A 15,963-nucleotide genomic window follows, 5' to 3' on the forward strand; every position below is an offset into this window, starting at 1 on the left:
ACCTGTTCGACAGGTAAAAACCTGTCAGAGTTTTATCCTTCTCATCCTCATTGGGCGCAAAATGTCAGGTGTGATTGTAATTGGAATACAGATGTGTAGTGAAGGTTCTCGGGCTAGTGTTTATTTTTTTCCAAAATGGAAGAGGTTTGCAGTTTTCTGATTATAAAAGTAAATTCCAGCTGGGTGCAGTGGCTCACGCCTGTAATCCCAACACTTTGGGAGGCCAACGTGGGCGGATCACGAGGTCAGCAGTTCGAGACCAGCCTGACCAACATGGTGAAACCCCATTTCCACTAAAAATACAAAAATACAAAAATTAGCATGGTGGCACGCGCCTGTAATCCCAGCTACTCAGGAGGCTGAGGCAGGAGAATTGCTTGAACCTGGGAGGCGGAGGTTGTAGTGAGCCTAGATTGTGCCATTGCACTCCAGCCTGGGCAACAGAGTGAGACTCCTTCTCAAAAACAAACGAACAAAAAACAACAACAACAACAACAACAAAAAACCAAAGTAAACCCCATTTTAGAAATATTCCAATAATGCAAAAATTTCAACAATATAGAAAAGGCAAAAACCACACATACTACCCCCACACAGAGAAAACTACTCTAAACCTGTTACGGTATATCTTTCTAGATGGTTTTGTATATATATATATATTTGAATGTTGAACTTTATGGATACCTCTTAGCAATTCATGTGACTATCCTCTTTTCCACCAAATATACATCTATAATTTTAATTGATAAATAGCATTCCACTTCATGGGCGTACTTTATGTTAAGCCAATCCCCTGTTGGCGTTAGATTATTTCCAAGTTTTCAGGAAGTCTGAGTTTACAATTGCCCTTACAGGAGTTTGCTGTGACTTAGATCTTGATTCAGAGATGGAGAAATCAGGCTCATCTTCTACCATCTCTGAGCAGCAGCTGCAGAGGCAAGAGGGATGGAGTAACACCAAAACAGACTTGGCTGAGCAGAGTCTCATTTCATCTGAGAAATGGCTTCAACTGCATGGGCTTAAGAGCAACAAACTGACCTTGAAACAGATTTTGTCACAGATCGGATTCCCACATTGTGAAGGTACAGTACTCACAAACAACCAGCATGCTGCCATTTAGCCTTTCAGGTGGCTGCATCAGCTCTGAAGGCCCCTCAAAAACCACAAGTCTCTGAGCTTGCTTTGATCTTATATCCCTATCAGTAGAAAATGCTTGCACGTGTGCCCCCAATATATGTGTATTAAGTGGACGTACAATTGTCAATCCATGTATTAAATAATGCTTAATTTCATCCTTTCTTTTTTTACTTTTTAAATTGACAGATAAAATTGTATGTATTTATCATGTACAACACGATGTTTTGAGGAATATATACATTGTGAATGGCTGTATCTAGCTAATTAACAAATGCATTGCTTCATATAGTCATTTTTTGTGGCAAGAACACTTACCCACTCTTTCTGTGTTTTTCAAGAATGCAATCCATCATCGTTAACTATGATCACCATAATGTACAATAGATCTCTTGACTAGATGTCCTAATTGTAGTGGTATATCCTTTGACTAACATCTTCCCGATTCCCACCGCCGCAACCACCCCAGCCTCTGATAAGCATCATTCTACTCGCTACTTCTATGAGATAAGCTTTTTAAAATTCCACATGAGTGAGGTTATGTGGTATTTGTCTTTCTGTGCCTTGGTTATTTTATTTAACATAATGCCCTCGAGGTTCATTCACATAGCAAATGACAGGATTTCTTTCCTTTTTATGGCTGAATAGCATTTAATTGTGTATATACACTATGTTTTCTTTATCCAGTCATCTATTGATGGACACTTAGGTTGATTTCGTATCTTGGCTATTGTGAATAGTGCTGCACTAAACAAGAGAGTGCAGATATCTCTTTGACTTACTGATTTTATTTCTTTTGGATATATATATCCAGTAGTGGGATTGCTGGATCATATGGTAGTTCTATTTTTAGTGTTTTGAGGAGCCTCCATACTGCTTTCCATAATAGCTATACTAATTTACATTCCCATCAACAGTGTGTATGGCTATCATTTTCTCCATATCCTTGCCAACACTTATCTTTTTGATATTAGCCATTCTGACAGGAGTGAAATGGTATCTCACTGTGGTTTTGATTTGCATTTCCCTGATAATTAGTAATATTGAGCACTTTTTTCATATACCTGTTGGCCATTTGTATGATTTCTTTTGAGAAATGTCTATTCAGGACTTTTGCCCATTTAAAAACCAGGTTTTGTTTTAATATTTAAGTTCCTTTAATATTTTGGATATTAACCCCTTTTCAGATGTATAGTTTGCAAATATTTTCCCCCATTCTGTAGGTTGTCTCTTTACTCTGTTGATTTTTTTCCTTTGCTGCAGAGAAAATTTTTACTTTGATGTAATCTCATTTGTTTATTTTTGCTTTTGTTGCCTGTGCTTTTGAGGTCATATCCAAAAAATCATCGCCCAGATCAATGTCATGGATCTTTTCCCTTTTTCTTCCAGTAGTTTCATATTTTCAGGTCCTACAATTAAGTCTGTAATTCATTTTGAGTTGATTTTTGTATATGGTGATGATAAGGGCCTAATTTTATTATTCTGCCTGTGGCTATACAGTTTTCTCAATACCTTTTATTGAACCGATTGTCCTTTCCCCATTGTGTGTTCTTGGCACCCTTGTCAAAAATCAGCTGACTGTACATATGTGGATTTATTTTTTGGCTCTCTGTTCTATTCCATTGATCTGTGTGTCTGTTTTTATGCCAGTATCATGTGGTTTTGATTACTACAGTTTTGTAGTATATTTTGAAGCCAGGTAGTGTGATGCCTCCAGGTTTGTTCTTTTTGCTCAAGATTGCTTTGGGTATTCTGGCTTTCTTTGTGGTTCTATACAAATTTGAGGATTGTTTTTTCTATTTCTATGAAGAATGTCCTTGGTATTTTGTTAGGGGTTACACTAAATCTGTAGAGCACTTTGGGTAGTGTGGACATTTTTAACAGTATTCATCTTTCCAATCCATGAACATGGAATATCTTTAAATTTGTGTCTTTTTCAATTTCTTTCATCTATGTTTATAGTTTTCCTTGTAGATATATTCCACCTCCTTAGTTAAATTTATTCCTAAGTACTTTATTTATTTGTTTTTGGTAGCTATTGTATGGAATGGTTTCCTTTTTGTCTTTTTTGGATAGTTTGCTGTTAGTATGTATATCACTGCTGATTTTTGTTGTTAATTTTGTAGTCTGCAACTTTACTGAATTTGTTAATTAATTCTAACAGGTTTTTAGTGGAGTGTTTAGGATTTTCTCTGTATAAGGTTGTGTCATCTGCAAATAGGGACAATTTAACTTCTTTCTTTCCAATTTAGATGCTTTTAATTTCTTTCTGTTGCCTGATTGCCTTCGCTAGAACTTCTACTACTGTGGTGAATAAAAGTAGTGAAAATGGGCGTTGTTTTCTTCTTCCAGAAGTTAGAGGAAAATCTTTCAACTTTCCTGCCATTCAGTATGTTAGCTGTGGGTTTGTCATATATGGCCTTTACTGTGTTGACGCACATTTCTTCTATACATAATTTGTTGAGAGTCTTTATTATGAAGATATATTGAGTTTTGTCAGATGCTTATTCTGCATCTATTGAAATGATTATATAGTTTTTTGTCCTTCATTCTGTTAATATGATGTATCACATTTACTGGTTTGCATATATTGAACCATCCTTGCATTTCTAGGATGAATCCCACTTGATAATGGTGAATGATCTTTTTAATGTGTTATTGAATTTGGTTTGCTAATATTCTGCTGAGCATTTTTGCATCTATGTTCATCAGGGATATTGGCCCCTAAGTTTTCCTCTTTTGTTGTGACCTTGCATGGTTTTGGTGTCAGAGTAGTACAGCCTCAGAGAATGGATTTGGAAATATTCTCTGCTCTTCAATTTTTTGGGAACAGTTTGAGAAGAATTGGTATTAGTTCTTCTTTAAATGTTTGGTATAATTCAGCAGTGAAGCCATTTAGTCGTGGGCTTTTCTTTGCTGGGAGATTTTTTTTTTTTTTTTTTTTTTAGATGGAGTCTCGCTCTGTTGCCCAGGCTGGAGTGCAGTGGCATAATTTTGGCTCACTGCAACTTCTGCCTCCTGGGTTCAAGTGATTCTCTTGCTTCAGCCTCCCGAGTAGCTGGGATTACAGGCGTGTGTCACCATGCCCAGCTAATTTTTGTATTTTTAGTAGAGACGGGGTTTCACCATGTTGGCCAGGCTGGTCTCAAACTCCCGACCTCAGGTGATCCACCCTCCTCGGCCTCCCACAGTGCTGGGATTACAGGCGTGAGCCACCACGCCCAGCCAGGAGATTTTTTATTGCTGGTTCCATCTCCTTACTCATTATTGGTTTGTTCAGATTTTAGATTTCTTCATAATTCAATCTTGGTGGAATGCAGGCATCCAGGAATTTATTCATTTCTTTTAGATTGTCTAATTTGTTCATGTATACTTGTTCACAGTAGTCTCTTATGATCCTTTGTATTTCTGTGGCATCAGTTGTAATTTTTTCTTTTTTACCTCTGATTTTATTTGAGTCTTCTCTTTTTTTCTTAGTTTAGCTCTAGGTTTGTCTATTTTGTTATCTTTTCAAGGGACTAGCTCTTTGTTTTATTGATATTTTTATGTATTTGTATTCTGTATTTCTGCTCTGATCTCTATTATTTTCTTCCTTCTACTTGTTAAAGTTGTTTGTTTTTGTGTTTCTACTTCCTTGAGGTGCAACATTAGGTTGTTTATTTAAGAGAGATATTTTTTGAAGTAGGTGTTTATTGCTATAAACTTTCCTTTTAGACTGCTTTTGCTGTACCCATAGGTTTTGTTATGTTGTATTTCCATTTTCACTTGTGTCAAGAAGTATTTTAATTTAATTTAATTAATAATTTTTTTTACTTCAATAGATTTTGGGGTTCAAGTGGCTTTTGGTTATACGGATGAATTGTATAGTGGTGAAGTCTGAGATTTCAGTGCACCTGTAACCCAAGCAGTGCACATTGGACCCAATATTTAGTTTTTTATTCCTCACCCCATCCTCCCCACTTCTGAGTCTCCAAATTCCATTATACCACTCTCTTTGTATACCTTTGTATACCCGTAGCTTAGATCTCACTTAAGTAAAACACATGGTATTTAGTTTTCCATTCCTGAGTTTCTTCACTTAGAATAATGACCTGCAGCTCCATCCAAGTTGCTGCAAAATACATTATTTCATTCTTTTTTATGCCTGAGTAATATTCCATGGTATATATATACCACATTTTCTTCTACCACATTATCCACTCATTGGTTGATGGGCACTTAGATTGGCTCTATATCTTTGCAATTGTGAATTTTGCTGCGAGAAACATACATGTGCAGGTGTCCTTTTAAGATAATGACTTCTTTTCCTTTCAGTAGATACTCAGTAGTTCAGTAGTAGGATTGCTGGATAAAATGGTAGATCTACATTTAGTTCTTTAAGAAATCTCCATACTGTTTTCCACAAACGTTGTACTAATTTGCATTCCCATATATAAGCATTCTTTTTTTCTTTTCTTAACCACATCCATGCCAACATCTATTGTTTTTTGACTTTCTATTAATGGCCATTCTGGCTGGGGTAAGGTGGTGTATCATCCTGATTTTAATTTGCATTTCCCCAGTGATTGGTGATGTTGAACATTTTTTCATATGTTTGTTGGCCATTTGTATATCTTCTTTTGGGAATGTCTATTCATGTCATTTGCCCATGAAATATTTTAATTTACCTTTTAATTTATTTATAGACCCATTGATTGTTCAGGTGCATGTTGTTTAATTTCAATGTATTCATTAATTTTCCAAAGTTCCTCCTGGTGCTGATTTCCAGTTTTATACCATTGTGGTCTGAAAAGATACTTGATACGATTTGAGTCTTCTCAAATTTGGTAAGACTTGTTTTGTGACCTAACATATGAGCTATCCTAGATAATATTATGTGTGCTGTTGAGAAGAGTGTGTATTCTGCATCTGTTGGGTAGAATGTTCTGTGTATATCTATTTGGTCTAGAGTTCAGTTTAAATCTAACGTTTTCTGGTTGATTTTCTCTCTGGATGATCTGTCCATGTGAAAGGGGAATACCGAAGCCCCCTACTATTATTGTACTATTATTGTATTGCAGTCTATCTCTTCCTTCAGATCTATTAATATTTTCTTAATTATTAATTAGATTAGATGCATATGTTTGCAATTTTTATACCCTCTTGATGAATTGACCCCTTTATGATTATATAATAACTTTCTTTGTCTCTTTTTACAGCGTTTGACTAAAAATATATTTTATCTGATATAAACATAGCTACCCCTGTTCTCCTTTGGTTTCTATTTGTAAGGAATATCTGCTTCTATCCTGTCATTTTCAGTCTGTGTGTCCTTGCAGGTGAAGTGAATCTCTTGTAGGCAGCATATAGGTGGATCTTGTTTTTTATACAGCCACTCTATGTATTTTAATTGAAAATTTAATCCTTGAACATAAGTTCAAGGTAATTATTGGTAAGTAAGAACTTACTGCTGTCATTTTGTTAATTGTTTTCTAGTTATTTAGTGGATCCTTTTTTCGTTTCTTACTCTTTCTTTGTGATTAAGTGATTTTTCTCTAGTAGTATGTTTTAATTACTTGCTTTTTATTTTTAGTGTATCCATTATAGGTTTTTGCTTTGTGATTACCACAAGGCTTACAAAAACCATCTTATAGTTATAAGAAGTTATTTTAAGCTGATAACAAGTTAACTTTGATCACAAAAACCTTCTAAACTTTAACTCTGTCCCCCAATTTTGAATTTTTGATATCATGATTTGTATCTTTTTCCATTGCACATCCCTTAACAAATTATTTTAGTTATTATTATTAATAGTTTTGTCCTTTAACCTTTATACTAATGATATAAGTAATTTAAAAACAACCATTGCAGTATTAGAGTATTCTGAATTTGTGTACTTAGTGAGTTTTATACTTTTAGATGTTTTTGTGTTGCTTATTAGTGTCCTTTTCTTTCAGCTTGAAGAATTCCCTTTAGCATTTCTTATAAGGCAGGTCTGGTAGTGATGAACTCCCTCAGCTTTTGTTTATCTGTGAAAGTCTTTATCTCTCCTTCATTTGGGAAGGACAGCTTTGGTGAGTACAGAATTCTTGATTGGCAGGGCTTTTTTTTTTCTCCTTGAGCTCTTTGAATATATGACTCTATTCTCTTCTGGCCTGTGAAATTTCTGCTGAGAAGCTGGACATATTGGAACTTCCTTATATGTTATTAGCTTCTTTTCTCTTCCTGCTTTCAGCTTTCTCTGTTTGTCTTTGATATTTGACAGTTTGATTATAACATCTTTTGGGGTAGTCTTATTTGGATTGAGTTGGAGGATTAGAGACCTTTGACCTCTCTGTAACCAGATATTTATATCTTTCTCCAGGTTTGGAAAGTTTGCTGCTATTGTTTCTTTAATCTTTCTACCACTTTATCATTCTCTACTCCCTCTTGAACATTTGCTCTTTTGATGCTATCCCATAAGTCCCATAGCTTTCTTCATTCCCTTTCTTTCTTTTTTATTTTTTCTGCTCTGTATATTTTCAAAATAACCTCTCTTCAAATTCCAGATTCTTTCTTCTGCTTGTTCACTTCAGCTGTTGATACTCTCTATTGCATTTTTATTTGTATTCAGTTATTTTTTAGCTCCCTGGTTACTGTTTTGTTATTATCATGCCAATCTCTCTGTTACATTTTTTATTCTGCTAACTTATGGTTTTCCTCATTTTGTTGAATTGTTTCTCTGTGTTTTCTTGAAGTTCATTGAGCTTCCTTAAAACAGCTACTTTGTAATCCCAGCACTTTGGGAGGCCGAGGCGGGCGGATCACGAGGTCAGGAGATCGAGACCGTCCTGGCTAACATGGTGAAACCCTATCTCTACTAAAAATACAAAAAATTAGCTGGGCATGGTGGCGGGCGCCTGTAGTCCCAGCTACTCGGAAGGCTGAGGCAGGAGAATGGCGTGAAACTGGGAGGCGGAGCTTGCAGTGAGCGGAGATTGCGCCGCTGCACTTCAGCCTGGGTGACAGAGCGAGACTCTGTCTCAAAAAAAAAAAAAAAAAAAAAGAAAATGTTGTCAGGCCGTTCTTACATCTCCATATTTGTAGGGTCAGTCACTAGCATGTTACTGTGTCCATTTGGTGATGTCATGTTTCCTGGATTGTTCTTGATCCTTGTGGTTGTACATCAATGTCTGCATTAAAGAAGTAGGTGCTTATTCCAGTCTTTGCTGTCTGGCTTTGTCTGGGAATATCCTTCGTTAGTAAGCCTGTCCACGGATTCTGGGCAAGTCATCTGGTGTGGTCCCTAAGCATGTGGCCACTACAGACATTGCAGCACTAGGGGGTGTCCTAAGCCCAGGACCACCATGATGATTGGCACAATGCTGGGTTAGAATCTCATGGCCACCAAGGCTGGTACAGCACTGGGCTGGAGTCTTCTGGCTGCTGTGGCTGATACAGTGTTGGGGCACACCAAAAGTCCATGGCCACTGAGGCTAGTGCCACACAGAGGCATGACTGAAGCCCATGGCAACTGAGGCCTGCCTGTCACTGTTGGTTATTTTTAGCCCATGGTCACTGTAGTCAGCCAGTGGTGATATGGGCTACAGCTTGCATTCATATCACAGCAGCTATGGGTTCTGTTTGGCACCAGGGTAGGTCTAGAGGCTTAGTCCACAAGTACCGGCCTGTAGTCAAGGGCCATGTGGATCTGCCCGCTGCTGGATTTTACTGTGTCAGGCCCTGTATTAGGGTCCAAGGTAAAGTCCTATTCTTTCTTCCCTGTCTTTTGCCCAGGTAGTGGTATTTTTCTGCATTGTGCTTCCTGGGGTTCAGGGAGGGGTGATGCAGATAAGGTGAAACTATCCTTTATACCCTCATATTATGCTGTAACCAGGTACCGTGATCTGTCACCTGGTTTTCTTAACTCTTGTGAAGGTATTTTTGTGTGTAGACAGTTGTTCAAATTGATGTTTCTGTAGGGGACAATCACTGGAAAGTCCTATTTTGCCATCTTGCTCTGCCTCATCTCTGTTCTTTCTTTTTTAAAAGACAAAATAAAAAATAAATAGAAGTTATTTGTATTTACTGATACCCCAGCCAATGTCTTGTTCATCTCCTGGGATGTGCAAGTCCTTTTTGGAGGCCACTGATTAAAGCAATAGCTCTGTGAAGTTTCAGGGAAAATGTACTGTTTTCCTACTGTGGCCTGCTTTGTGTTATGGTCTGCTTTTTCCTAAATGCATTGGCCAGAATGTTGGTTCTTAACTCCCAGTAGTGCCACCCACCACAGAAAGCATGAAAATGTGTGAGGGTATATACAACATATATATATTTTTGCATGATGTATTGTTGGGATGCCATTGAAATATAAGGCCTGGGAATCCAGAGTACTGAGTGTCTTACAATGTATGAGACAGCCCATTCAGCAGGAACTGCCCTGTCCAACATGTTAGTAACATTGCCCCTGAGGAGTACTCCTTCAATCAGGGAAATTTCCATTACTAGGATTTTACTCAGTAATTCTGAATTAGTCAATTAATTAATTAAACAAATATTTATTGAGCAACCATTAATACCATTTTTTAACCAGATTATTTACCAATTCCTTGCCAGCTTTGTTCTATTCTGGTACTAAGGAAGATCTGGGGGATGTGGTTGTTGTAGATTGATTTGGAGGCCCATTCAAATGGCAAGGCCTTGTTCTTCAGGGCTCAGCCTGTGCTTTTTACATATACATCCTTTCACATGGACTGCTGCCCTGTGCCATCTAAATATCTTTTGAGTAGGGTCTCCCAGAGTCAGGGCCTGTGGAATTCCCATATAAGGAAAAATACTATAAGCAATTTTATCCCTTATTTCAAATAAACCTAATTCAGTCATGAATGTTAGCAAAAATACCAATTTCTTACATTTTGTTAAGAATTTTTTCATCTAAGTTCATGAGAGATATTGCTCTGTAACTTTCTTTTCTTGTAATGTCATTGTCAGGTTTCAGCATCAAGATTATGCTGGACTCAAAATGATTTGGAAGTGTTCCTCCTTCTCTATGCTCTGATGGTATTTGTACATGATTGGTATTTCTTCTTTAAATGTTCGATACAACTGACAAGTGAAATTTATCTGGGCCTAGTTTTGTTTGTGGGAAAAGATTAATAAAAAATTCAATTTCTTTAATAAACAGAGGGCTAATCAGATGTTCTGTTTCATAATGCCAATTTGGAAAATTGTGTTTTTCAAGGAATTTCCTCAACATTTTCTAATGTGCGCACACCAACAGTATTTTCCTCAACAGTGTTTTCTAATATGTTGGCAAAGCATTGATCATAATATGCCCTTAATAGCCTTTTAATGCATGTAGGATCTGTAGTGATGTCACCTCTTTCATTCTTTTTTAATGCCTGTAGGATTCTTTTTTAATGCCTGTGGGATCTGTAGTGATGTTACCTCTTTCATTCCTGATATTGATAATTTGTGTTTCCTCTCATTTTTTTTCTTGCTAAGTCTTGTTAGCAGTATATAATAACTCTTTTCAAAGAAACACATTTTTAGTTTGGTGGTTTTTAAAATTCTTTTGTGTTCTATTTCATTGGTATCTGACTTAATCATCATTATTTATTTCTTTCTGCCTACTTTGAGCTTGATTTGCATTCCTTTTTCCTGCTTTTAAAGATATAAATTTAAGTAATTATTTTTAAATCTTTCTTTTTTTCTAATATAATCATTTAAAATTATAAGTGTTCCTCTAAGCATTGTTTTAGCTGAATGCCACAAATCTCAATCAGTAGTGTTTTGCTATTAATATTATTGCTTTAAAGTTTTTCCCTTATGATTTTTTTTCTTGAATACACTTTAAAAAATGTGTTGTTTAATTTCCAGTTATTTCAGGACTTTTAAAAATACTTGTTTTTGTTGGATTACTAATTTAATTACATGGAGGTCAGAGAATATAGTCTGTAAGATTTTGATCTTTTGAAATTTACTAAGATTTGTTTATGGCCAGAATCTATCTTGGCAAACATTGCATGCACACTTGAAAAGAGTGTGCATTCCACAGTTGTTAGGTAGTATTTATAAATGTTAATTAGATCAAGATGGTTGAAAGTCTTGGGAGAAAAATTATATATATTTAGTGCTTTTTTTGTCTATTGGATTTGTTCATTTCTCCCTTAGTTCTGTAAGTTTTGTTTATGTATTTTGAAGTTCCAAATGCATACACATTTAGGATTGTTATGTTGTTCTAAGGACTTGACAAATTTTAATAATTCTGATATGTCATATTTATCTCAGATATTAGTCATTGTTTTGATGTTTATTTTGATATTAATATAGCCACTGTAGCTTTCTTATTCTTAAGTTTTACATGGTGTATGTGTTTATAATCTTTAATGATAAATATCTATAGTCTATATATTAAAGAGGGCTTCTCATAGACAGCATATAGTTGGAGTTTGTGTTTTTAATGCAGTTGCATATGTCTTTTAATTAATTACTTCAACCAATTAATTAAGTCAGTTAGTGTCTTTATCCATTTGTGTTGCTGTAAAGTTATGACTGAGGCTGGGTAATTTATAAAGAAAAGAGGTTTATTTGGCTGATGGTTCTTCAGGCTATACAAGAAGCATGGTACCAGCATCTGCATCTGGTGAGGGCCTCAGGAAGCTTCCACTCATGAGAGAAGGCAAAGGAGAGTTGGTGTGTGCAGATCACATGTCAAAAGAGAAGGCAAAAGAGAGAGCGGAAGAGGGACCAGGCTCTTTTCAACAACCAGTTCTCATGAGAACTATGAGTGAGAACTCACTCATTCACATGAGAACGTCACCAAGCCTTTCATGAGGGATCTGTCCCCATGATCCAAACACTTCCCATTAGGCTTCACCTCCAACATTGGGGATCAAATTTCAACACTAGGTTTAGAGGTCAAATATCCAAACTATAGCAACTAGCATTTGATTCTGTATATTTAATGTAATAATTGATATATTTAAATGTAGGTCTACCATGTTACTATTTGCTATTTGTCCAATCTTTTTCTTTCATCTGTGTTTCTCCTTTTGGCCTTCTTTTGTGCTAAATGAATATTTTTTAGTGTTTCATTTAATGAAATCTTTATTTTTCATTTAATTTGCTTTCCTTGTTACATCCTTAACTTGTTACAGTCTACTAAAAGTAGATTTCATATGACTTCATATAAAATGAAACAAGTTTTCAACACTTATACCTCCCCTTACTCCTCACTCTTGTCCCTGGTGTTACTGTTTTAATATATTTTATTTCTACATACATTATAAATCTCACAATTCAGAGTCATAATTTTTGCTTTTACAAGTCATCTGTTTTTTAAAGAAACTGAGAAGAAAAACTATACACTGCTAAGATCCACATGTTTACCACTTATAATATTCTTCCTCCTTGTAGGATTTGAGGTTTCAACTGATGTTATTTCCTGAATAATTTCTTTTAAGCATTTCTTATAGTGCAGGTCTGCTGGTGACAGCTTTTTTCAGTTTTCGTTTATCTGAAATTATCTTTATTTCACCTTCACATTTATTTATTTACTCATTCATTCATTTATCCACTTGTACATCCATACTTATATATTCTGAAGTAATTGTAAACTGTAAAGATCCCATGTAACTTTCACCCAGTTTTCCCAATGGTCATATCTTGTAAAATAATAGTATAATATCAAAATGAGGAATTTGACACTTATGCAATGTGTTTGCAAGTCTATATAATTTTATCACTTGTGTAGATTTCTGTAACCACCACTACAATCAAGACAGAGAACTGCTTATCACCACAAAGATCTTCCTATGTTACCCCCTCCTATGTTTTTTTCTAAATGTTTCATAATTTTACATTTAGCCTATGATCTATTTTGAATTAGTTTCTGTATAAGGTTCACGTTTTTTTGTAATCCCAGCACTTTGGGAGGCTGAGGTGGGAGGATTGCTTAAGCCCAGGGGATGGAGGTTGCAGTGAGCTATGATCACACCACTTCACTCCAGCCTAGGTGATAGAGTGAGACTGTATCTCTTAAAAAACACACACACACACACAAAAGCAAATGGTTCATTTTTTTTTTTACTATGGGTGTTCAGTTGCTCCAGTGCATTTTACTTACGTGACTATCCTTCCTACTTTGAATTGCTTTTGGATTTTTGTTAAAAGTTGGTTGTGCCTATATTTCCAGGTTCTCTATTTTGTTTTTATTTATTTATTTATTTATTCAACTTATTTTTTTTGAGACAGAGTCTTGCTCTGTCACCCAGGCTGGAGTGCAGTGGTGCGATTTTGGCTCACTGCAAGCTCCGCCTCCCAGGTTCACGCCATTCTCCTGCCTCAGCCTCCCAAGTAGCTGGGAATACAGGTACCCCCAACCATGCCTGGCTAATTTTTTGTATTTTTAGAACAGACGGGGTTTCATCATGTTAGTCAGGATGGTCTCGATCTCCTGACCTCGTGAACTGCCCATCTCAGCCTCCCAAAGTGTTGGGATTATAGGCGTGAGCCACCACGCCTGGCCCCAGGTTCTCTATTTGTTCTATTCATCTGTGTTTCTCTGTCAATATCACACAGTCTTGATTACTATAACTATAGAATTTCTTGAAATTGGGCAGGGTGAGTCCTCCTACTTTATTTTTTTTTCAAAATTGTTTTAGCTACTCTAGTTCATTTCCTTTCCAAATAAATTTTAGAATAACTGTGTTCATGTCTACAAAAATATTGCTATGATATTGATAGGAGTTGCATTAAACCTGTATGTTAATTAAAGGAGAATTGATATCTTTACTATGCTGACGAAAATGCTGAGTCTTTCAGTTCATGAATATGAAATATCTTTCTATTTATTTACATATTATTTGATTTCTTTCATCAGCTGTCTTAAAATTTTCAGTATACAAGGCCTGCACGTGTTTTGTTAGATTTATACCTAAGTATTTTATTTTTTTTTAGCAGTTGTAAATGGAATTGTATTTTAAATTTTGGTTTTCACATGTTCATTCCTAGTATATAGAAATATGACTGACTTTGGCATGTTAACCTTCTATCTTGTGATCTTGCCAAACTCACTTATTTTGGAAGATTTCTAGGTAGACTATCATGTCATTTGCAAAGAGGAGAAGTCTTATTTCTTTCCTTCTGATCTATTTGTCTTCTGTTTCCTTTTCTTGCTCTGTTATGCTAGCTAGAACTACCAGCACTATGTTGAATAGCAACGGTAAGAGTGGGTGTCCTTGCACTGAAAGCTTTCAGTCATTCACCACTAAGTATGATGTTAACTGTAGGTTTCCTATAGATTTTTAAAAATTATATTGCAGAAGATCCCTGATATTCCTAGTAATCTGAGAATTTTTATTATTAATGGGTGTTGAATTTTGTCAATTTTTTTCTCCATCAATTGATAGCATCCTGTGATATTTCTTTGTTAGTCTGTTACTTTAATGGATTATATTAATTTTTTTAATCCAGCCTTGCATCCCTGGAATAAACTAGAGCATATTTTGAAGTCTTTTTATATTATACATTGCAGAATTCGATTTGCTAATATTGTGTTACGGATTTTTGCATCTGTATTCTGGAAGAATATTGGTCTGTAGTTTTCTCTTTTTTAAATAATGGTTTGTCTGGTTTTGGTATGACAAGGCTAGCTTCATAAAATGAGTTGGGACGTATTTCTTCCTCTTCTGTTCTCTAGAAGATGTTTTGTAGAATTGTTATTTTTTGTTTCTTGTTGAGATAACAGGAAACAATATGGAATTAATATTAATTATTCTTTAAACATTTGGTAAAATTCTCCAGTGAACTCATCCAGGTCTGGAGATTCGTTTTTGAAGAAGTTTTAAGTCAAGAATTTAATTTTCTTAAACAGATATAGGACTATTCAAATTATTTTATATTGTGTGAGTTGTAGTAGTTTGTTTTCTGAGGATTTAATTCATTTCATCCAAGTTGTGTGATTTGTGAGGAGTTGTTTGTAGTATTCTGTTATTATTATACCGTCTTTTGTGGTATTTCCCATTTTATTCTTGATATTTGTAATTTATACCTTCTCTCTTTTTGTCAGTCTTGCTAGAGGTTTGTCAATTTATTGATTTTTTTAAAATACCAACTTTTTTGTTTGATTTTCTCTATTGTTTTTCTGTTTTCAATTTCATTGATTTCTACTTTGATCTTTTTTTTTTTTCAAGGGGTTTGGAGAAGTTTAATGTCTCTCTATTTATGACATGCATAACAGATGTTTCTTTTTTTTTATTTATTATTATTATACTTTAGGTATATCTCCCAATGCTATCCCTCCCCCTCCCCCCACCCCACAACAGTCCCCAGAGTGTGATGTTCCCCTTCCTGTGTCCATGTGCTCTCATTGTTCAATTCCCACCTATGAGTGAGAATATGCGCTGTTTGCTTTTTTGTTCTTGTGATAGTTTACTGAGAATGATGATTTCCAATTTCATCCATGTCCCTACAAAGGACATGAACTCATCCTTTTTTATGGCTGCATAGTATTCCATGGGGTATATGTGCCACATTTTCTTAATCCAGTCTATCATTGTTGGACATTTAGGTTGGTTCCAAGTCTTTGCTATTGTGAATAGTGCTGCAATAAACATATGTGTGCATGTGTCTTTATAGCAGCATGATTTACAGTCCTTTGGGTATATACCCAGTAATGGGATGGCTGGGTCAAATGGTATTTCTAGTTCTAGATCCCTGAGGAATCGCCACACTGACTTCCACAAGGGTTGAACTAGTTTAAAGTCCCACCAACAGTGTAAAAGTGTTCCTATTTCTCCACATCCTCTCCAGCACCTGTTGTTTCCTGATTTTTTAATGATTGCCATTCTAACTGGTGTGAGATGGTAT

At 35.6% G+C, this 15,963-nt stretch overlaps 1 protein-coding gene across 6 annotated transcripts in view; it reads left to right on the forward strand.

Moving 5' to 3' along the window:
• Positions 1 to 15,963, forward strand: part of VWA3B (von Willebrand factor A domain containing 3B) — a 224,625-nt gene that overhangs the window by 5,217 nt on the left and 203,445 nt on the right. For all 6 annotated transcript variants that reach the window (XR_008522064.1, XR_008522066.1, XR_008522065.1 and 3 more), the window contains exon 2: positions 855 to 1,082. Coding sequence is in view for 3 of the 6 variants with exons in the window: in XM_024242354.2 (XP_024098122.2) it covers positions 887 to 1,082 (196 nt within the window). In the remaining 3 variants the exon portion in view is untranslated. The remainder of the gene's footprint in view (positions 1 to 854; positions 1,083 to 15,963) is intronic.

This window comes from Pongo abelii, chromosome 12 (assembly GCF_028885655.2).
Source record: "Pongo abelii isolate AG06213 chromosome 12, NHGRI_mPonAbe1-v2.0_pri, whole genome shotgun sequence".
NCBI classification, from domain to species: domain Eukaryota; kingdom Metazoa; phylum Chordata; class Mammalia; order Primates; family Hominidae; genus Pongo; species Pongo abelii.